At 42.7% G+C, this 25120-nt stretch overlaps 1 protein-coding gene across 9 annotated transcripts in view; it reads left to right on the forward strand.

Annotated features, from left to right (window-relative positions):
• Positions 1 to 25120, forward strand: part of MSRA (methionine sulfoxide reductase A) — a 324741-nt gene that overhangs the window by 206826 nt on the left and 92795 nt on the right. For all 9 annotated transcript variants that reach the window (XM_073586359.1, XM_073586363.1, XM_073586364.1 and 6 more), the window contains one exon: positions 17863 to 17967. In XM_073586359.1, the coding sequence (XP_073442460.1) occupies positions 17863 to 17967 (105 nt within the window). The remainder of the gene's footprint in view (positions 1 to 17862; positions 17968 to 25120) is intronic.

The following is a 25120-nucleotide window of genomic DNA, read 5'->3' on the forward strand; positions in this document are numbered from 1 at the left end:
AGATTTAGTGGCCATGCAGTGCTCCCTGGAAAATAAAATATAGAAATATTACCTTGTCAGAAGAGCACAATCTATCAATTTCTTATGTTGCACTGAGGTCGGGTCAGGTATATGGAGTTTGATTAGGGACTGAGCCCACTCTATATCAGGCAGATGCTGGTAGTGTTACACAGCCAGCGACTGCCTATAACTAGAGCTGTCGGAACTGCCATCCTGCCATGACCTGAGCTTCATCCACAGTTCCTGGATAGGAGAACCGTAATATTCTGTGATATTGCAGTATATAGTAATAAGCTATCAAAGTATCGTAAGTTGAGGTGCCTTAAGGGGACTTAAAAGTAAAGTAAAAATATATGTAAAACTTTAACTCATCCTCTTTTTTCCATGTATAAAAAAAAAAATATTAATAATTGTAAAAAAAATTGTCATTGACGCAACCATAAAAGTCCAATCTATCAAGAAATAAAATAATGATAATTTTTGAATTAATTTAAATAATTGATGAGATTATTTTAACCATGTAAATGACAAAAAGAAAAGAGCTGAAATGCAAGAACGGCTGATTTTCAGTCGCTGCACTGCACGCCCAAAATGCATATGGACGCCAAAACGGCATCCAATAAAAAAAAAAAAAGGTTGGTTCAATACAAATAAGAAAAAAATGCCTTACGTAGCTTCATTGATGGAGGTATAATAAAACGTTATGGGTCTCAGAAACTGTTAACCCAAGCTAATTTTTTTTTTTTTATAAAAGTTCTGATTCTTTTTTTTTTTTTTTTGTTTGACCACTAAAATATAAAATAAAACCCTTATAAAAGTTTGGCATGCCCGTACTCGTTCTGACCTGAAGATTCATACTGCCACATATTTAATTTTACACCATTTTTTTTAAACAGTCTCTGAATATTTTTCCTGTTTTTCAGTGCAATGTTAAAATAAATGGCGGCATTCAAAACTTCAACTTTACCCCCCCCCCCCCCCCCCCAAAAAAAAAATAAAAAAATAAAAAAAAACATAGGTATCCTCATGAAGCCATGTTGGTGGCCAATAATGTAAAAAAAAAAATAAAATGAAGTTATACCTCTTGGAAGAAGGAGAGTGCAAAATGAAAGCACAAAATCCGTAAACTAGTCGAGACCCTGTTTTCTTCCTCTGTGCATATTCACTTCCAATGGAGGACCCAACCACTGTCGATGCCATGAAAGGCCAGTTGAACAAGTGGAATCCAATTGGAACATGATTCATAGAAAACTTTATTAAAAATTCTTGGAGAAGCTAAACTGGATGGTGGAGACTTAGAATTCAGAATTTTTTTTCCTAGATACTTATTTGTTGTCCAAGCCTCATGTTCCCTTTCATGAATGTTGGAAATTCCTTTTCAGCATTAATAGAGTCCTAAACATTATACCTAAATAATAATACTGATATTTTTATTTCTATAGTGCCAACATATTCCGCATCACTTTACAATATGATAGGAACATGGATAAACAATAAAGACAATACAAAGTAACACACAATTCACCAGTTACAGGAGAAGTGAGCATCCGGCTGCTCGCAAGCTACAATCTATAGAGAAATAGGTAGAACGTGCTGTCATGTCCGGCCATCATTATAATAAATTATGTTATAAAGCGGCAGGATCCGGTCATCAGCCAGGATCTGAGTGCAGTCACCGTGTGCTATGTGTTGGGGCATGGAGGATGTGGAGACAGATGAATAGAAAGGAGCAGATTATGATTATCATTAAGGGGGAACAGGGGAGAGTTATATTATTGAGGTGAGGTGATAGTGTTGTCTAAAAGGTTGTATTTATAAAGCACAGAGTATAAGTCAACCTGAGTATAAGTTGAGGAACCTAATTTTGCCATGAAAAACTGGGTAAACTTATTGACTCGGAGTATAAGCCGGGTATACATTGTCCCCTAATCCCTATCCTGGTATGCATGGCTCCACTGTCCCTGTCCTGGTATGCATGGCTCCCCGATCCCTGTCCTTGTATGCATGGTTCCTATATATAAAAAAAAAAAACATCCTACTTACCTTCCTGCGTGCCCTCGCTGCATCTCGTTCCGGTGCCAGCAACTCTTCTGCCGAGCTGTCACGTGGCCCCGCTCATTAAGGTCATGAATATTAACTCCACGCCTATGGGAGTGCAGATGTGTGACTATTCATTACCTTAATGAGCGGGGCCACGGGATCGCTCAGCGTAAGAGCTGCTAGCGCCGGAACGAGATGCAGCGAGGGCGCAGGCAAGGTAAGTAGGATGTGTGCTGGAAGACGGTGGCTCCAGCTGTCACTGTGCGCTATTACTGAGAAATGAATATTCATTTCTCTTTAGCAGCAGCACAGGCTTTAGCCACAGCCACCGGCTCCTGTCTCTGTGACTTGCTGCTCCGCCGCTCCCCCTCTCCCGCCAACTTCTGGGACAATGACTTGTGTTATGAATGGGTCACCGAGGAGAAAAAAACAAAACAAGCTAAGTCACAGAAAACCAGAGAGGTTGGTAACTATGCAGATTGCAGATCCCTGATCCTAACCACACAACTAGCAGCAGCCGTGGAGCGTACCTACGATGGTCCTAGACGCATCGTCATAGCTGGAGGACTAAATAAGCCTGAAGCAAGAAAAGGGGAAAACTAACTGTCCCAGATCAGACCCCCAAAGGAAAGACAGCCCCCACACATGTATTGATGGTGAAACAAGATGAAGGCACAAACAGGTAGGAAAATAGGCTGAGCAAACGATGGGGCCCAAACCAACTAGAAAGGATAGGAAAGGAAAGACACTGTCTGCAATCTGCAAAAAACCCTACAAAAATAAAGTCCAACACTTCTGATAGCCAAATTAACCCTGAAGTCACTAGACTTCTCCCACTTTATCAGCACTCTGAAATATTCTGAGACAGAGCAAACTAAAAGGCCAATCTAATAAGGGACAAAAAGCAAATTGGCAAATACAGATAAATAAGAGTGGAAATGTAGCGCAGCCCTAGCTGGGGCTGGCTGACCACACAAAAAACGAATAGAACAACAAAATCAAGTGTGAACATTAGCAGAAAAACTTAGCTTTAGATGACTGGAACAGAGCTGAGAACCAAGAGCTGACAAGCCAGAAGGAATCACCAGCACCAGACTAGGGCGTCGGCTGTCTTAAATCCAGTCTGAGATTCCTGAGGTCCAATCGTCATCCTCATTACCAGGTGGCAGATTTCTACTGATTAAATCAGCCTCACTACCTCCAGTTACCACCAGAGGGAGCCTGGAAGGAGAACTCACAACAGACTTGTGTATAAGCCGAGGGGGGACGTTTTCAGCACAAAAAAATGTGCTGAAAAACTCGGCTTGTATACAAGTATTTACGGTTATCAGATCCTCCGGGTTAATGCATTCCAGAACACTGGTGCAGCATGAGAGAAGTCTAAGGCTGTGTGCCCATGTTGCATTTTTTAAGCGTTTCCGCGGCGCATTAAGACGCGCGATTCTGCTGCGGAAATGCTTAAGAAAAGCATCCCATGTTATCATAATTGATTCCGCACATGTTGTGCTAATGGTGCGTTTTTTTCCGCTGCGGAAACGCTTAGTGGAAAAAAATGCAGCATGTTCATTAATTTTGCTTAACAAACGCGTCAAAAACGCTTACAAAAGCGCGTCCGGCAAAGGGTGTGCGTTTCCGCTCAGGAATATTCTGCTTCAAAACTGTAACGTGTGCACGTACCCTAAGGTTACTTTCACACTTACGTTAGGAGGCGCCCTGCCGCGCCCCCTACGCTCAGCTCCTCCTATGGGCGCATGACGCTGCATGCGACCAGCGTACCCTATCTTTAGCATTGGGTATGCTGGCCGTGCGCTGGTATGCTTTTGCCGGCGCATGCGCCCTTTTGGTGCAGCGCCGACGTGCACCAAACGCACCGTGGTGCATTTTGGTGTGCTCAGCGCATGCGCCGGCAAAAGCATACCAGCGCACGGCCAGCGTACCCAATGCTAAAGATAGGGTGCCCTGGTCGCATGCAGCGTCATGCGCCCATAGGAGGAGCTGACAGGAGGGGGCGTCGCAGGAGGCGGAGCTGCACGGCGGCCGTGCGCTGCGCCTCCTAACGCAAGTGTGAAAGTAGCCTTAGAGACAAAAGTGCGAGGATCAGATGATGAAGGGTGTTAGTCTTAGATCAGTGGCAGAACGGACAGCACGGGAAGAGTGATAGACAAAGATGAGGGAGTAAATCTAGGGTGGTATAGAACTGTGAAGAGCTTTGTGAGAGACAGAGATAAGTCTATATTGTATTCTGTAGTGGCTGCGTAACCGGTGTAATAACTGGCACAGGGTGGAGGAATCTGTGTAGCAGCTGGACTGAAATACGACCCTGACTGCCACATTGAGGACGGATTGGAGAGGAGAAAGTTTGGTTAGAGCGAGACTGAGAATGAATAAGAACAACAGTAAGGCTGGAGTCACCCTAAAGGTATAAAAAATCTGAGAGTCACGCTAGGGTTATGCGAGTACAAACCTATTTTTCACACTTAATATCCGATTTACATACGAATGCAGTGGGATTGCTGTCCGATTGCAATCCTATTTTAAAACACAAATATATACACTGCTCAAAAAAACTAAAGGTAACACTTAAACAACAGAATATAACTCCAAGTGAAATTGATTGTCGATCAGTGTTGCTTCCTAAGTGGACAGTTTGATTTCACTGAAGTTTGATTTACTTGCCATTATATTCTTTTAAGTGTTCCCTTTATTTTTTTGAGCAGTATATATATAATAGAATAAAAGCTGGCAATTAATCTGCCACGTACAGTTAAATCAGAGTGACAGGTTAGAATAGATATATACACATAGATATATAGATGTCAGTGACACACACATATGTATATGTGCGGTATACAGTATATATTACATAGGAGAATAGCCGGCAATTCTGGAGCCGCATGGCGTAAAATCACAGCAGGTGCCAACCGCATAGAATAGATGGATTACATACAGTATATCCATATAGAATAGATAGATGTCAGTGACACATACAATTATACAGTGTGTGCTTACTGTACATGTATTTAGTTAATAAAATATTTTTCTGAAAAAAATGGCGTTGGCTCCCGCATAATTTTCTTAACCAGCAGAAGGAAAGATGATGGCTGGGGAGTGATGTTTATAGCCTGGGAAGAGGTTAATACCAATGGAACTTCCCAGTCTATTAATATCAGCTCACAACTGTATACTTAGCCTTTACTAGCTATTAAAATGGGGGACCCTAAAAAAAATGACGTAGGGTCCCCCTATAATTAATAACCAGCAAAGGCTATGCAGACAGCTGCAGGCTGATATTAATAGCCTAGGAAGGGGCCATGGATACTGCCCCTCCAGGCTAAAAACACCAGCTCTCAGCCGCCCCAGAAATGCGCATCTCTTAAGATGTGCCAATTCTGGCACTTAGCCTCACTTTTCCCACTTGCCCCTTAGCGGTGGCAAGTGGAGTGATGGTTGTGGGGGTTGATGTCACCTTTGTATTGTCAGGTGACATCAAGCCCCAAGGGTAGTATTGGAGAGGCGACAATAAGACACCCCCATTACTACTAACCCCTTAGTCATATCGTATAAAAACACAGACACCCAGAATAAAGTCCTTAAATTGAAAGAATGACACAGACTCCTTTAATAAATCTTAATTAAACCATACTTATGACCTCGCCCATTCCACCAACGCTACTGTCGTCTGCAAAAGAGTTAAAAAAAAAACAAACAAACAATATTCCTCACCTTTCTGCAGAGATGATGATGATCCATTTGGTCAACAACACTCTGCTACAGCTTGATGGCAGGCTGCATGGTTGCATGATGAGACCATACACCCTGCCATCCAGTAGAGACACTGAGCAGCGTGTGCTCAGTGTCTCCCTGTAAACTACTATCTCCTATCTGAGGGAACCGCTAGCGTGAGAAAGTTCACCTTCTCGCGGTGCCGTCAGATAGGCCCTGCAAGTTCACAGCCAGTGAACTCACTTCACCTATGTGACGTCAGGAGATTTATTTATTTTTTTATACCGGAGCCTAAGGCTATGCAGTTTCCTCTAAAAACAGCCTTATGCGCTTCCCAGATACAGTGTTTTGCAAAAGTATTCACCCTCTTGGCATTGCTCGTGTTTTGTTACCTCACAACCTGGGCTTGCATCAGTTCATGTAAAGAACATTCCTACAGCTGTGGACATTTTTTTTTTTATTTTTGAAGCAAACCACAAATGAGACAGAATATGTGAAAACTTCACTGCGCCTAACTATTCACCCCCCTAAAGTCAGTACTTTGTAGAGCCTCCTTTTGTGGCAATTACAGCTGCAAGTTGCCTTTGAATAAGTCTCTAATAATTGGTAGTGATGTGTGTGATGATGGATGCTTGTGAACTGCTGAATGACTCATTATGAAACCCCTTCCCTTTGATACGCATGTTAGTAGGGTTAGGGTACCGTTACACCTAGCGATGCACCAGCGATCCCGACTAGCGATATGACGCAGTCAGGATCGCTGGTGCATCGCTAGGTGGTCGCTAGTGAGCTGCCACACAGGCAGATCTCACCAGCGACATCGCAGGGGACGGGGGTCGCTACTTACCTGTCAGACGTGGCGATCCTGCGTCCTCCCGCCCGGCTCCACGCGTCGCTCGTCGTCACAGCAGGAAGCGCCACAGGAAGTGACAGACGAGGAATGGTCCAGGAGCTTCTCGCGCGACCAGCGATAACCAGCGGGGGAGCCGGTCGGAGGTAAGTATCACATGCAGCGATATCGCTAGCAATATCGCTAGAATGTCACAAAATCGGTGACTTTACAGCGATATTGCTAGCGATATCGCAGTGTGTAACAGGGGCTTTAGAGTTCAGAGTCAGCACTGAGTTGTGGCACTGCCTAGCGCCGCAGTGCTCCCAGGTCCTCACACATGCTAGCGCCAGAGTGCGCCAATCTACCTAAGGCATTACGCTACCGCAGGTACAGCAGCATCCGTTAGTGCGGCGCTGTGCGCTTCCTATGCACTTTCCAGTCCTTAGTTTAGGCTGGTTAGTGGCGTCCGCCAGAGTTGTGCTGTACACACACAGTGCGGTAAGCAACGTTCAGCTGCACCCTGTGACTTCTAACAGGGCACAGCATTCTATAAGTGTCTGTTGAGGCATTGCTGTTGTGGTGCTGAGCGCTAGTGGGACTAGAGGGGCTCTAACCCTGTGTCCTTGGGGCAGAGTCCTGTGTCTTAGCACTAACGCTTTCCTGCCGAGTCCTGTGAGGATAAACAGGCTCTGGCACTTGTTCCAGCGACTCTGTGAGGAAACAGAGTTTGCCCCTGTACACACTGGTTCAGAGGTTAGCCCTCCGGTGTTTAGTTCTCCGCCATAACTGAGCAGCAGTTTCCATCTCTCTACGGTGGACCCCGGGTTGCAATCGCACATCCTTATATTTTATATTTAGTGCTATCCGCAACCCTAACACTCTGAACATTTATTGATAAGAGTTGAACCATTATCTAAATCGTGGTTGTGATGGCGTGATATGTTATATGGATGTCATTTTTTGTATATTCCTATTTTTAACAATTCCAGTTATTTTCATAGTGTTCTTCTTATTACATTGTAAGTCTACAGCCTCACTGTATCTGTCTCTTGATGACCCCCTGTAGTGCATTAATCCCTAAGGCCTTTTGTTCTCCTCTGGGAGGCAGCTTGTTTGACTACCCCTGGACAAGGAAGGGGGTGGGGGGGGGGACGGCAGCTGGACAGGTCAGTTCCGGTGGAGACAGGATGGTGAAGAGGCTGCATTTCAGAGAGAAGGACCCATTTTTGTCCTCTGGTGCTAGAGTGTTTTGGAATCTCGTTTCCCTGGACATTTTGTCCTGATACTGGACTGCGTTCTTGTTCTGGACTGTCTTGTCCTTTGTGTGGTGGACTGAATATGGACCTTTTCGTATTTTTGCCTGAATAAAGGTCTTGGAATTGTTCACTCTTCGCTTGCTCTGTTGATTGTGTGATACCAGAGAAGGACCCCGTGACAACTGGTGGCAGCAGTGGGCTCAACAGAGCGTCACCCAATGGAGAACCACCCACAGAGTGAGTACAGAAATTGGACTGTATGCAGTTTACAGGAGAGAGCCAGAGACCTGGGCCTGAACTACCAGCGACTGACTAAAGAGGCCTTAATCGATCTACTGGTGGGAGCTAGCCCGGCCACCTCCTCCCAGATGTCTGAAGGACGAGCACTAGAGACAGGATCCCCATCCAGAAAAGCCAGTGGTTGGTGTGGTATGAAGAAGAGATGGCGGTTCTGGGCCCCGGCGTCTCTCAGGAGTACAAGGAGGAGGCTGCCCGCCGGGCACAGCGGAGACAGGAAGCAATGGAGCTTGAAAAAGGGAGTAACGCAATGTGGAGTGTAACCCCAACAATCCGGGAGCCTGTACGGATCACCCGGACAGAGTTTAAGCCATTTGATGAGGCTTCTGGAGATGTGGAGGGGTTCTTCAAAGACTTTGAGCAGCAGTGTGCTGTGATGGAGGTGCCCCACTCTAGCTGGATGCGTTTGTTAGTGGGGCTCCTGAACGGAAGCTTGGCGGAGGCTTACCGAACCATTGATGCACTGCGGAATCGGGATTATTATATTGTAAAGCGGACTATCCTGGATTACCATGCTATCACCCCAGACTCATATAGGGCCAAGTTCCGAGACCTCCCATGCACCACGGGGGGATCGTTTAGGATGTATGCACATAAGATGTCCGAGGCATGTCGGAGATGGCTGGAAGCAGAAAACGCCTTTACTGTGGAAGATGTTATACAGGCGTTCCTTATAGAACAATTTCTTGCCAAGTGCCTCGCAGAGGTACGGGAATGGGTCCGGGAGCGCACGCCGTGTACCATGGATAGAGCTGCAGCCCTGGCCGATGAAGCCCTTACTATCCGGCCGCAATGGAGGAGGCTTCTGGACAATGAACCACGGCCTGCTCCCGCGCCCCGTCCCCCTCCAATTATATCTGCCCTTCCACCTAGTCGCAAGCCGATGACAATCACGCCTCACAATCCTAGGCCCCAACAGTTCCGACCATGACCTGGGGGTATCACAGAGAGGAGGTGTTATGGGTGTGGGCAACCTGGACATTTGCAGTCTGGCTGTCCCTCCAGGATTCGGAGGGAGCCCCACGCAGCCCCACATCGTCCAGTGCATCTTGTACATTCCACCACACCTGAGGAAGAGCTACCACCACCTCCACCAGAGTGGACCACCGACCACGGCACCATAGATACCCCTCCTGGAGTGTACGGACTCCGGCCTCTGTCCTTTAGCTACTCAGAGCAATGGCAACGCCACCTGCAGGATATCTTTATTGATGGATACAAAGTGTCAGGATTTAGAGACACGGGGGGCATTCTTGACTATCGCTGACCCCCGTGTGGTTCGACCTGAGGCAATTTACCAGGGTCCGGGAATTCCCATTGTCCTGGCGGGCGGTGCCCGCAAATGTATACAGCGAGCTTCTGTGCGTTTGGATTATGGTTGTGGAGAAAAACGGTGTTGGATTGGAGTTATGGGAGGACTTCCTGCGGATATCCTCCTTGGGAACGACATTGGGGAGTTGCAGTGCCAATTTGTGGGGGCAGTCGCCCGACTGCAGGCCCTTCAGGCACTGCGTCATCCGGAACCCACCGGGGAGCAACCACCACGAACCTCATCAGAGTCGCACCTTGGCCAAGCCCCTAACCGACCTGACCCGCAAGAACATGCCTAGGAATGTGACGTGGACGACGGCATGCGAGGATGCCTTTTCAGCATTAAAGACTGCCCTCGTCACTGCTCCTGTCTTGGCTGCCCCAGATTATAAACGCAGGTTCCTCGTGCAGACAGATGCATCCACCTTTGTGATTGGGGCAGTACTTAGCCAAGTGAACGCCGCCGGAGAAGAACATCCTGTTGCTTTTGCCAGTCGGAAACTACTGTATCGGGAAGTTGCCTATGCCACTATTGAAAAGGAGTGCCTTGCCATCGTATGGGCGCTAAAAAAATTGCAGCCATACTTGTATGGCAGAGACTTTACAATTGTTACAGACCACAACCCCCTCACATGGCTGAATCGCGTATCAGGGGACAATGGAAGATTGCTGCGGTGGAGCTTGTCCTTACAACCCTACAGCTTCTCCATCCAACACAAGCGAGGAAGCCAACACCAGAACGCCGATGGACTGTCTCGACAAGAAGAACCATAGGCTCCCCAGGCCGACCTACCCCTGCCACTGTACAAGGAATTATATATAACTGAGCAATGTGGACTACAGTGAGCAGGCCAGAGGTCTGTGTAGACCTCATGGCGTGCTCATTTATTTTGGGGGGGGGGGGAGGTTGTGATGGTGTGATATGTTATATGGATGTCATTTTTTGTATATTCCTATTTTTAACAATTCCAGTTATTTTCATAGTGTTTTTCTTATTACATTGTAAGTCTACAGCCTCACTGTATCTGTCTCTTGATGACCCCCTGTAGTGCATTAATCCCTAAGGCTTTTTGTTCTCCTCTGGGAGGCAGCTTGTTTGACTGCCCCTGGACGGGGAAGGGGGTGGGGGGGGAACGGCAGCTGGACAGGTCAGTTCCGGTGGAGACAGGATGGTGAAGAGGCTGCATTTCAGAGAGAAGGACCCATTTTTGTCCTCTGGTGCTAGAGTGTTTTGGAATCTCGTTTCCCTGGACATTTTGTTCTGATACTGGACTGTGTTCTTGTTCTGGACTATCTTATCCTTTGTGTGGTGGACTGAATATGGACCTTTTCGTATTTTTGCCTGAATAAAGGTCTTGGAATTGTTCACTCTTCGCTTGCTCTGTTGATTGTGTGATACCAGAGAAGGACCCCGTGACAATGATGATGAAGGGCGTTTGAAGTTTTACCTAAAATGGTATCATACTGTTCTCCAAATTGAGGATTGATCGTATTCGGGTGAGGTATCGCTCTAGTTCTTATCTTACCTATTAAGATACAAAAAAGATTGGTGAAGACCAAGACATAACATATTTTCAGATTGCAGACACAGTGTTTAGGAGTGTTGCCCCCTCATCAGTGCAAAGTATCAGATCTGGTTTGGCTACATGAGAGGCTATGGACTTGGGTCTATTTAATTTCCCAGAGGCACATGCCTGGCTTATAAGTTTCCTCACTCTCCACAAGGAGAAACATTTCCCATTGAGATCCCACTCCAGAGCCTCTCACCTTGCCAAAGCAGATCTCATACTTTGCACTGATGAGGGGCAAAAGCCTGAAACACCATGTCTGCAAATTGAGATTCTAGTTTGGCTTTTATCCGAAATCATATTGCAAGGCTTGTTAAGGAATCAATATTGACTTCTAGGATCGCTGTTTCCAGTATGTGGCACTAGAGCTCCAGTCCTCTTCCTCTCTGACAAGACAATTTGCATTTTTAATTTCCTAGAGGAACATTGCATGGCTTTTAAGTCTCTTCACTCTGACTTGCTAAGTTTGGCTTGTCACTCTCTAACGTTACCCCTTAGACCCAAAGTTTTCTTTAGAAAAATAGTCAGTTGTGAGTAGAGAATTCAACCTAACTTCTCCTGGGATCTTACTCAAGAGAGGAACTAGGAAATATGCCCTTTTAAGGGAGGTGTCCTAAAGTAGAGCAGAATTCGGAGAGGAGGGGTCATTAAATTATCTCTCACTCACCGATTAAAATAGTGTGTGAGAGAAGATAAATGTACGTTAACTTATGCAAAAAATCACTGTCAAAAATATAAAACTGGTAAAGAGAAAGGAATATATAAGTGAAGGATTGTGTCACCCATGTAATGAGATTAAGGAAACTACAACTCCTCAGATTGGGCCAGGTTGTGTTGCTTCTCGTGGTGAGGAACCATTTTCCCTGGATCCTGCTCGTTGCCAGATTGGTGAAAGGAAGTTCCAACTCCTAATCTGGTAGGCTAGGAAACATAGAAGTTTTTGAAGAAATGGTACATAAAGTACAAAACACATTAAAAAAAAAAAAAAAAAATCAAAAGCAATGATAGAATAGAACACTGGTTGTTTTCTGAAAAAAAAAAAAATGAACATGTAATTTTTTTTGTCCTTCCGACATTCAGACCAAAACTTGTTTTGATTGTTGTTGAAGAAACAACTCTTTCAGCAAAATTGCTCTAAGCCCAAAAAACGGCAGGTTAAAAAGAAAAGAAACAAACAAAGACGCAAAGACTTGATTATGCACAAGACACAAGCAACAATTTGCTGGTAAATTGCCGCCTTTGAACAATTTTCAAAAAAAGGCAAAACAAAGGTTATTGTGTTTGACCATGTTTGGTAAAGGAAGCAAAGCTGCAACTTGGAAAAGTGTCAGACGAGGGAGCAGTAAAGCGGCCACGCTGAATGTAACAATATTCATATTGTTTTATGAGTTAGATTATGAATATGTAGGCAGTGCTGGTGAGAGGTTTGGACCTGCCTGTTCATGTAATGGTTTTCCTGGTTCTTATTGGAATGTGCACATTATAGATTCAGACTGAAGGCAGCAAACACCGAAGTTCCACATATGGAAACAAGGAGTAAATGTTAGCGTGGGTGGTCTGGAGCAGGAAACTCTGGGAGTGGACCCTCTGGACCGTGGCACCGAGGGTCCCCGGGCGAGCTGCCAGGTGGAACCGACCCCTATACAGGGACCGTTAGGAGCAGCCCCAGGGGGTTCGAGTACCACGGTAGCCGGTACTGAGAGGGGCGGCTCAGGATGGACCGGAGTAAGACTGAGACTGGAGTAGGACGGCAGGAACACTGAAGGCAGGACTGGAGTAGGACAGCAGGAACCCTGAAGGCAGGACCGGAGTAGGATGGCAGGAACACTGAAGGCAGGACTGGAGTAGGATGGCAGGAACACTGAAGGCAGGACTGGAGTAGGACAGCAGGAACACTGAAGGCAGGACTGGAGTAGGACGGCAGGAACACTGGAGACAGAACTGCGGAAGAGAACAAGGAACACGGGTAATAGGACTGAGAAGCTGCTGTGAGGAGCAGCCGACACGAACTGCAGGAGCAGAGTGCACACGATGAAGCGAGGCCAGAGTGTTAGGAAACACAACGATTAGGCGCCTCCCTCAGGGGGAAGCGGCCTGATATGGCCCCATCTGGTCAGCCATTGGTCCAAAGGTGCTTCCAGGTCAGGGCACAGCCGGAGCATAAGAAGCAGGAAGGAGGCACGGCTGCGGCCTATGGCGCATGCGCATAGCATGCAGGGAAGGCATCGGTTGCGAGCCTGTCTCAGGTGACCGCCGCGGCCGTCGGGTGGAGAGAGGCTGCGGCATGGGAGCGAAGGCCGGGTGAGTATGGCGGAGCGGTGTAACAGTAAAGAATCACATGTGAAACATATCATAATGTGTGTTACACAGAAGATTCCTCAGAGTATCCCCCTTTTACTCTGATGACAATTTTTCACCTTTTTTGCTTCTTTATGCAGCTTTGTCAGGTTGTTACCTGGAATGGCTTCTAACATTCTTGTAGGATTTCCCACAGGTGCTGAGTTCTTGTCGGCTGCTTTGTCACAACTCGGCATCCGAATCATTCCAATCTATCTTGGTTGGGTTGAAGTCGGGTTACCACGGGGGCCATGTCATCTGACCAATCCTGCATTCCTCCCCTTCTTGGTCATATAGCCCTTACATGGCCTACAGGTGTGATTTTGGTCATTGCTATGTTGCAACACAAATGAAGGTCCCCCTATATGGAGACAGGATGGGATGGCAGTCAGAGGAGAATGCTGTGGTGGCCATGCTGGATAATTGTGTTTTGAATTTGGAATAAATCACCCACAGTGTCACCAACAAAGCATCCATAGATCATCACACCTGCCCTCCATGTTTCATGGTGGGCACCATGGAAACCATTTGCTTACCTTTTTTGTATCTCGCTAAAACATGGTGGTTGGTAACAAAAATCTCTGAATTTTAGTCCTCATACCACAGTACAGGTTCCACAGGTCTAATGTACAATCTTTGTGGTGTTTGGCCTTCTAGTTTGTGGTCCTCTGTAGTGGCCTTTTTTTGCAGAAATATGGCCACAAAGGCCGCTCCTCGCAGTCTCCTCTGGACTACTGATGCTGATTTGTGTCTGTTACTTGATGTCTGTGCTTCATTTATGACAACTGTTATCTTTGCGGCTGACAATTTTTAAGTTTCTGAGGCTGAAGCCCTGATGAACTTATCCTCTGCAGCAAAGGTACAGGTGCTTCTCACAAAATTAGCATATCATCAAAAACTTAATTTATTTCAGTTCTTCAATACAAAAAGTTAAATTCATATTATATAGAGTCATTACAAACAGAGTGATCTATTTCACGTGTTTATTTCTGTTAATGTTGATGATTATGGCTTACAGCCAATGAAAACCCAAAAGTCATTATCTCAGTAAATTAGAATAATTAACAAAAAAAACCTGAAAAGGCTCCTAAGTGTTTATAAAGATCCCTTATTCTGTTTCAATAGATCCACAATCATGGGGAAGACTGCTGATCTGACAGATGTCCAGAAGGCAGTCACAGACACACTCCACAAGGAGGGGAAGCCACAAAGGTCATTGCTAAAGAAGCCGGCTGTTCACAGAGTGCTGTATCCAAGCATATTAATGGAAGGTTGAGTGTAAGGAAAAAGTGTGGTAGAGAAAGGTGCACAAGCAATCAGGATAACCGGGATAACTGCAGCCTGGAAAGGATTGTTAAGAAAAGAGCATTCAAAAATTTGTGGGATATTCACAAGGATTGGACTGCTGCTGGAGTCATTGCTTCAAGAGCCACCACACACAGACGTATCCAGGACATGGGCTACAAGTGTCACATTCCTTGTGTCAGCCACTCTTGACCAATAGACAATGTCAGAAGCGTCTTACCTGGGCCAAGGAGAAAAAGAACCGGATTGTGGTCAGTGGTCCAAGGTGTTGTTTTCAGATGAAAGTAAATTTTGCATTTCATTTGGAAATCGCGGTCCCAGAGTCTGGAGGGAGAGTGGAGAGGCCACAATCCAAGCTGCTGGAGGTCTAGTGTGAAGTCTCCACAATCAGTGATGGTTTGGGGAGCAATGTCATCTGCTGGTGAAGGTCCACTGTGATTTATCAAGACCAAAGTCAGCGCAGCCGTCTACCAGGACATTTTAGAGCACTTCATGCTTCCCTCTGCTGACAAGCTTTTTGGAGATAGAAATGTCATTCTCCAGCAGGACTTGGCCTCTGTCCACACTGCCAAAAGTACCAATACCTGGTGTACACACAACAGTATTACTGTGCTTGATTGGCAGCAAACTCTCCTGACCTTAACCCCATAGAGAATCTATGGAGTATTGTCAAGAGGAAGATGAGTCACCTGACCCAACAATGCAGACGAGCTGAAGGCTGCTATCAAAGCAACCTGGGCTTCCATAACCCCTCAGTAGTGCCACAGGCTGATCTCCATGTGTAAAGACTCTATAGAATATATAAGATTTTTGTATTGAAGAGCTGAAATAAATTCACTTTTTGATGATCTAATTTTGTGAGAAACACTTTGTAATTCTTTGTTTTACTTTCCTGGAGCTGTCATCATGAGAATAAATCTAATCATATTGATTGTTGGTTTTCACAACTGCACTTCAGGGTATGGTACCTTCATGGCTCTAGCATTTTTCCAGATTGACAGACCTTCATGTCTAAAAGTAATGATGGATGGTTGTGTTTTTCTTTACCAGAGTGTTTCTTGCCATATTCTGGCTTGGAATAATTGTGGAGCACTGCTCAGCTCTGTATGGACTTGCTCACCAACACCTGATGGTTGCAAACACTTTCTGACGACCATTGATTTAATTGACAAGGTGACCTGTTCTTGGGGAGTGAAGACCTGATGAAGCTGCTGGAGAAAGAATGCCAATGGGTGTAAAGCTGTCATCAGAGTAAAAAGGGGGTTTATATGTGGAATTTGAGTAACATATTCTGGTTTGTTTTACACGTCTCTAGCTCCTTGATTCCCTATGTGTTGCTTGTGGTTTTGCTGCCTTCTGTCTGAATTTACAATGTGCACATTCCAATAAAAACTAGGAAAACCATTGCATGAACAGGTGTGTAAGAACTTCGGCCAACACTATAGTTGTAATCGAAACCACCTGATGCTTTATAAAATGCGCTCAACTAGAGGGTGCAATAATGCTGCCTAAATGCCCTGTGAGCACTTAAACTCCCAGATGTTTTGTTATACCCGTGTCTATTTCCTGTATGTTCATTGGAGCAACACAAAAAAAAGGCAAATTGGACAAAATTTCACACAAAAACCTAATAATGGTCAGTACAAAATTAATATTTGTTTGCACACCCATTAAAATAAATAACTTTAGTCGCTTCCTATAATTGTCCACAAGCTTTTTTTTTTCACCTCTCTACAGGAATTTCGCACCACTGTTGTTTTGCACACTGCTCCAGACCTCTCATATTTGAAGGCGCCATCCCCCAAAGTAATTGTAAGATCTCTCCGCAAGTGATCAATGGGATTTAGATCCGGAATCATTGCTGCCACTTCAGAACTGTCAAGGGCTTTGTTTCCATCCTTTTTTGGGGGCTTCTTGAAGTATGTTTGGGGTCATTGTCCTGCTGGAAGACCCATGACCTAGGACGTAAACTCAGCTGACACTGGGCAGTACATTGTGACCTAAAATCTTTTGTTAATCTTCAGATTTCATCATGCCTTGCACATGGTCAAGGCACCCAGTCCTGGAGGCAGCAAAACAACCCCAAAGTATATTTGAACCTCCACCATATTTGACTGTAGGTACTGTGTTCTTTTCTTTGTAACCCTCCTTTCATTGTCAGTAAACAGTAGAATAATGTGCTTTCCCAAATAGCTCTATCTTGATCTTATCTGTCTACATGACACTTTCCCAGAAGGATTTTGGCTCACTCACATTTTAGCAAACTGTAGTGTAGCTTTTTAATGTCTCTGTGTCAGCAGTGAGGTCCTCCTGGGTTTCTGCCATAGCGTTTGATTTAATTCTAATGTCAATGGATAGTTCACGCTGACACTGATGCCCCCTGAGCCTGCAGGACAGCTTGTATTTCTTTGAATCTTGATTGGGGCTGATTATCCACCATCCGGACTATCCTGCGTTGCAACCTTTTCATCAGTTTTTCTCTGCCGTCCAAGGCCATGAAGATTAGCTACAGTGTCATGGGATGTAAACTTCTTGATTATGTTTCACACCGTGGACAAAGGAACATCAAGATCTCTGGAGATGGACTTGTTATTTTGAGATTGTTGATATTTTTAGACAATTTCGATTCATAAGTCCTCAGACAGTTCTCTACTCCTTTTTCTGTTCTCCGTGCTTAGTGTGGCACACAAAGACACAATGCAAAGATGGAGTCAACTTCTCCCCTTTTTATTTGGTTTCAGGTATGATTTTCATAATGTCCACACCTGTTACTTGCCACAGGTGAGTCTGAGCGAGCATCACATGCTTCAATCAAAAGTTGTTTACCCACAATTTTGGAAAGTTGCCAACAGTTTTTGTCCTGACCATTTTTGGGGATTTGTGTGAAATGAAGTCCAAGTTGCCTTTTTTTCCTCTGTTTTTGTGTTATTCCAGTACACAAAGGAAATAAACGTGTGTATATAACAGAACAGGTGTAATTGCAATAATTTCTGAGAGCAATTCTACATTAGCTGGAAACATTTCAAGGGCGCCAACACTTTTGGCCATGACTGTAGGGGTCAACTGTTGGATTTAAAATTCTTTTTATTTTAATCTTGTTCTGTTGATGTTTTCTTTTTTTGACTAATAAATTTGGAAGATGTACACAGGATATCAGCACCTTATTCCATTCTATTCTATTTTCTTCTTTTAGGAAAAACCGGTCATGCTGAAGTGGTTCGAGTCGTCTATGAGCCGGAGAAGATCGGCTATGACAAATTACTGAAAGTCTTCTGGGAAAGTCATGACCCAACGCAAGGTATCAATACTTCATTCTTTTTATCGTTACTCTCAGAATCGCCATTTCACCGTCTGTTTTGCATTTATGTAAATGAAGCTTAAAAAGTGTGAAAATAAAAAGTTCTACAACTTACCAAAACACTTTTGTTTCATCTACTCTCCATTGTCGGGATGTCAGCCATCATTTGTTATTGGCATTGTATCAGGCTGTTTAGCTCACAGATTATTGTCTAGACCAGATACATTTCTATCCACTTCTCTGGACATATGAAGGGGTAAGATTCCATTAAAATCAGCATTGGAGTTCTGCATGACCTTAATTTAAAAAGTAGCAAAAACTAAAGTCAAAGTTCAGATGTGAACATAACCTTAACTGTGTACATTTTGCTTTTTGTCCGAAAATCCCTTTAAAAAGATCGGTCACTTGCCCTAAATCTTATTACCTGGGGTAAATGCTGCTGTTCTCCTGAATCTGGCGATGTTTTTCTTTTGTTCCTGCGCCTCTCCGTTCCTGAGATACAGCCCTGTACATAAGTCTAACCATGTGTTTCAACTGGGTGTGGTCATCAAGAACACTCCCACCAGGAACAGTTGAGCCACGCCCAGGAGGATTACAATGCTAAATTTATATAGGATAGAGGAGGCCATATCTCGGGAACGGAGAGGAGCAGGAACATAAGAAAAACATTGCCGGATTCAGGAGAACAGGGGGATTTAGACAACATTACAGCTGATCACAAGATTTCTCTCTGCTGGGATCCTCCACAGTCTACAACAGAAGGGCTGTATGTATACATTGTATTCCTAGATTGTTTCCATTAGATGTATTGTTTTGGACACATGTTGGGCATTATTATCTCTTTTTTTCCTCTGGCGATACCTATTCTGCAGTACATATTTGGGCAATATATTACACTTGATACAGATTTATGAAGTGTCCTTGTTGCTTGCAGCGCCACCTCAGGGCAAAATAAGCATTACAAAGATTGGTTCCTAAAGAGCTAGAGATGATCTTTGTATCCATTCTCCTCTCTGGCCAAGAGATGAGGACCCTGAAAAGAGGAACCGCTCAGAATCCTGTAAGGCCATATTCCCACCTGCAAAGAGTATTACCACTCTGCTCTGATTATTGCGGTTTTTGCAGCTTATTTTTTTCTCAAAGTTTCTAGAAAGTAACGTAATGTGAGTCTTACTCTTATTGGGGCGCTTACTAAGTGATCTCACGCCCCTCCTTTTTTTGTCCTGCTGCTCTTCTTGTCTGTCAGTCTTCACTGCACCTCTGGCATTCTCTTCTTGATCTGGAAATCTTCCTTTGTTTTCTATCATGCTGTTGGGATAATATCATTGATCTATGCGCCCCCCCATTCCTAGCTGTAATATTCCACCCTATTAGAGGCAGTCGGGAGCCCAGGAGAGTGAGAAGATTAATGGCTGCTCCCCGTTTGACTGCACGCCGTTCTCCCAAATATTTATTATCCGCAGAGGGTTTTTCGAGGACCGTCCTGTTTTTAGCTGAGGCATAGAGGATCCATCATCTGCATATAATTAGACGCTGCAAATTACTTTGTGTTGCTAATGAGCAGATGTTTCTTTCGCTCCATTGTAAAGAACAGCTGCACTCGCATAAAAAGCCGCAGCGCCTCCATCCTAGCGGGGCAGCGCCTGTGTGGTGTCCGGCATCGGGCCGAGCAGAATCCAAAGCTTCTCCAGCAGTAAATAGCAACCAATCGTGTGACTGCAACTGTGGTACTGCAAACTGCCGGCTGGGATCTGACTGGTGGCTGACCTGCTGGTATAACCTGGGCATCTCCTGTATATAATTATATATGTACAGCTGGTATAACCTGGGCATCTCCTGTATATAATTATATATGTACAGCTGGTGTAACCTGGGTATCTCCTGTATATAATTATATATGTACAGCTGGTATAACCTGGGTATCTCCTGTATATAATTATATATGTACAGCCGGTATAACCTGGACATCTCCTGTATATAATTATATATGTACAGCTGATATAACCTCGGCATCTCCTGTATATAATTATATATGTACAGCTGGTATAACCTGGGTATCTCCTGTATATAATTATATATGTACGGCTGGTATAACCTGGGCATCTCCTGTATATAATTATATATGTACAGCTGGTATAACCTGGGTATCTCCTGTATATAATTATATATGTACAGCTGGTATAACCTGGGTATCTCCTGTATATAATTATATATGTACAGCTGGTATAACCTGGGTATCTCCTGTATATAATTATATATGCACAGCTGGTATAACCTCTGTATCTCCTGTATATAATTATATATGTACAGCTGGTATAACCTGGGTATCTCCTGTATATAATTATATATGTACAGCTGGTATAACCTGGGTATCTCCTGTATATAATTATATATGTAGAGCTGGTATAACCTCTGTATCTCCTGTATATAATTATATATGCACAGCTGGTATAACTTCTGTATCTCCTGTATATAATTATATATGTACAGCTGGTATAACCTGGGTATCTCCTGTATATAATTATATGTGTACAGCTGGTATAACCTGGGTATCTCCTGTATATAATTATATATGTAGAGCTGGTATAACCTCTGTATCTCCTGTATATAATTATACATGCACAGCTGGTATAACCTGGGTATCTCCTGTATATAATTATATATGTACAGCTGGTATAACCTGGGTTTCTCCTGTATATAATTATATATGTACAGCTGGTATAACCTGGGCATCTCCTGTATATAATTATATATGTACAGCTGGTATAACCTGGGCATCACCTCTATATAATTATATATGTACAGCCGGTATAACCTGGGCATCTCCTGTATATAATTATATATGTACAGCTGGTATAACCTGGCCATCTCCTGTATATAATTATATATGTACAGCTGGTATAACCTGGGCATCTCCTATATATAATTATATATTTACAGCTGGTATAACCTGGGCATCTTCTGTATATAATTATATATGTACAGCTGGTATAACCTGGGCATCTCCTGTATATAATTATATATGTGCAGCTGGTATAACCTGGGCATCTCCTGTATATAATTATATATGTACAGCTGGTATAACCTGGCCATCTCCTGTATATAATTATATATGCACAGCTGGTATAACCTGGGCATCTCCTATATATAATTATATATGTACAGCTGGTATAACCTGGGCATCTCTTGTATATAATTACATATGTACAGCTGGTATAACCTGCGCATCTCCTGTATATAATTATATATGTACAGCTGGTGTAACCTGGGCATCTTCTGTATATAATTATATATGTACAGCTGGTATAACCTGGGCATCTTCTGTATATAATTATATATGTACAGCTGGTATAACCTGGGCATCTCCTGTATATAATTATATATGTGCAGCTGGTATAACCTGGGCATCTCCTGTATATAATTATATATGTGCAGCTGGTATAACCTGGGTATCGTCTGTATATAATTATATATGTACAGCTGGTATAACCTGGACATCTTCTGTATATAATTATATATGTACAGCTGGTATAACCTGGGCATCTCCTGTATATAATTATATATGTACAGCTGGTATAACCTGGGCATCTCCTGTATATGATTATATATGTACAGCTGGTATAACCTGGGCATCTCCTGTATATAATTATATATGCACAGCTGGTATAACCTGGGCATCTCCTGTATATAATTATATATGCACAGCTGGTATAACCTGGGCATCTCCTGTATATAATTATATATGTACAGCTGGTATAACCTGGGTATCATCTGTATATAATTATATATGTACAGCTGGTATAACCTGGGCATCTCCTGTATATAATTATATATGTACAGCTGGTATAACCTGGGCATCCCCTGTATATAATTATATATGTACAGCTGGTATAACCTGGGCATCTCCTGTATATAATTATATATGCACAGCTGGTATAACCTGGACATCTCCTGTATATAATTATATATGTACAGCTGGTATAACCTGGGCATCTCCTGTATATAATTATATATGTACAGCTGGTATAACCTGGGCATCTTCTGTATATAATTATATATGTACAGCTGGTATAACCTGGGCATCTCCTGTATATAATTATATATGTGCAGCTGGTATAACCTGGGCATCTCCTGTATATAATTATATATGTGCAGCTGGTATAACCTGGGTATCGTCTGTATATAATTATATATGTACAGCTGGTATAACCTGGACATCTTCTGTATATAATTATATATGTACAGCTGGTATAACCTGGGCATCTCCTGTATATAATTATATATGTACAGCTGGTATAACCTGGGCATCTCCTGTATATAATTATATATATACAGCTGGTATAACCTGGGTATCGTCTGTATATAATTATATATGTACAGCTGGTGTAACCTGGACATCTCCTGCATATAATTATATATGTACAGCTGTTATAACCTGGGCATCTCCTGTATATAATTATATATGTACAGCTGGTATAACCTGGGCATCTACTGTATATAATTATATATGTACACCTGGTATAACCTGGGCATCTCCTTTATATAATTATGTATGTACAGCTGGTATAACCTGGGCATCTCCTGTATATAATTATATATGTACAGCTGGTATAACCTGGACATCTCCTGTATATAATTATATATGTACAGCTGGTATAACCTGGACATCTCCTGTATATAATTATATATGTACAGCTGTTATAACCTGGGCATCTCCTGTATATAATTATATATGTACAGCTGGTATAACCTGGGCATCTCCTGTATATAATTATATATGTACAGCTGGTATAACCTGGGTATCTTCTGTATATAATTATATATGTACAGCTGGTATAACCTGGGTATCTTCTGTATATAATTATATATGTACAGCTGGTATAACCTGGGCATCTCCTGTATATAATTATATATGTACAGCTGGTATAACCTGGGCATCTCCTGTATATAATTATATATGTACAGCTGGTATAACCTGGGTATCTTCTGTATATAATAATATATGTACAGCAGGTATAACCTGGGAATCTCCGTATATGTACAGCTGGTATAACCTGGGCATCTCCTGTATATAATTATATATGTACAGCTGGTATAACCTGGGCATCTCCTGTATATAATTATATATGCACAGCTGGTATAACCTGGGCATCTCCTGTATATAATTATATATGTACAGCTGGTATAGCCTGGGCATCTCCTGTATATAATTATATATGTACAGCTGGTATAACCTGGGTATCGTCTGTATATAATTATATATGTACAGCTGGTATAACCTGTACATCTCCTGTGTATAATTATATATGTACAGCAGGTATAACCTGGACATCTCCTGTATATAATTATTTATATATATATATATATATATACAGCTGGTATAACCTGGGCATCTCCTGTATATAATTATATATGTACAGCTGGTATAACCTGGACATCTCCTGTATATAATTATATATGTACAGCTGGTATAACCTGGGCATCTCCTGTATATAATTATATATGTACAGCTGGTATAACCTGGGTATCTTCTGTATATAATAATATATGTACAGCAGGTATAACCTGGGAATCTCCGTATATGTACAGCTGGTATAACCTGGGCATCTCCTGTATATAATTATATATGTACAGCTGGTATAACCTGGGCATCTCCTGTATATAATTATATATGCACAGCTGGTATAACCTGGGCATCTCCTGTATATAATTATATATGTACAGCTGGTATAGCCTGGGCATCTCCTGTATATAATTATATATGTACAGCTGGTATAACCTGGGTATCGTCTGTATATAATTATATATGTACAGCTGGTATAACCTGTACATCTCCTGTGTATAATTATATATGTACAGCAGGTATAACCTGGACATCTCCTGTATATAATTATTTATATATATATATATATATATATACAGCTGGTATAACCTGGGCATCTCCTGTATATAATTATATATGTACAGCTGGTATAACCTGGACATCTCCTGTATATAATTATATATGTACAGCTGGTATAACCTGGACATCTCCTGTATATAATTATATATGTACAGCTGTTATAACCTGGGCATCTCCTGTATATAATTATATATGTAAAGCTGGTATAACCTGGGCATCTCCTGTATATAATTATATATGTACAGCTGGTATAACCTGGGTATCTTCTGTATATAATTATATATGTACAGCTGGTATAACCTGGGTATCTTCTGTATTTAATTATATATGTACAGCTGGTATAACCTGGGCATCTCCTGTATATAATTATATATGTACAGCAGGTATAACCTGGACATCTCCTGTATATAATTATATATGTACAGCTGGTATAACCTGGGTATCTCCTGTATATAATTATATATGTACAGCTGGTATAACCTGGGCATCTCCTGTATATAATTATATATGTACAGCTGGTATAACCTGGGAATCTCCGTTATGTACAGCTGGTATAACCTGGGCATCTCCTGTATATAATTATATATGTACAGCTGGTATAACCTGGGCATCTCCTGTATATAATTATATATGTACAGCTGGTATAACCTGGGTATCTTCTGTATATAATTATATATGTACAGCAGGTATAACCTGGGAATCTCCGTATATGTACAGCTGGTATAACCTGGGCATCTCCTGTATATAGTTATATATGTACGGCTGCTATAACCTGGGCATCTCCTGTATATAATTTTATATGCACAGCTGGTATAACCTGGGCATCTCCTGTATATAATTATATATGTACAGCTGGTATAGCCTGGGCATCTCCTGTATATAATTATATATGTACAGCTGGTATAACCTGGGTATCGTCTGTATATAATTATATATGTACAGCTGGTATAACCTGTACATCTCCTGTGTATAATTATATATGTACAGCAGGTATAACCTGGACATCTCCTGTATATAATTATTTATATATATATACAGCTGGTATAACCTGGACATCTCCTGTATATAATTATATATGTACAGCTGGTATAGCCTGGGCATCTCCTGTATATAATTATATATGTACAGCTGGTATAACCTGGGTATCGTCTGTATATAATTATATATGTACAGCTTGTTTAACCTGTACATCTCCTGTATATAATTATATATGTACAGCTGGTGTAACCTGGACATCTCCTGTATATAATT

This window comes from Dendrobates tinctorius, unplaced genomic scaffold, assembly GCF_039654945.1.
Source record: "Dendrobates tinctorius isolate UK_male_01 unplaced genomic scaffold, ASM3965494v1 ptg000093l, whole genome shotgun sequence".
In the NCBI taxonomy this organism is placed as follows: domain Eukaryota; kingdom Metazoa; phylum Chordata; class Amphibia; order Anura; family Dendrobatidae; genus Dendrobates; species Dendrobates tinctorius.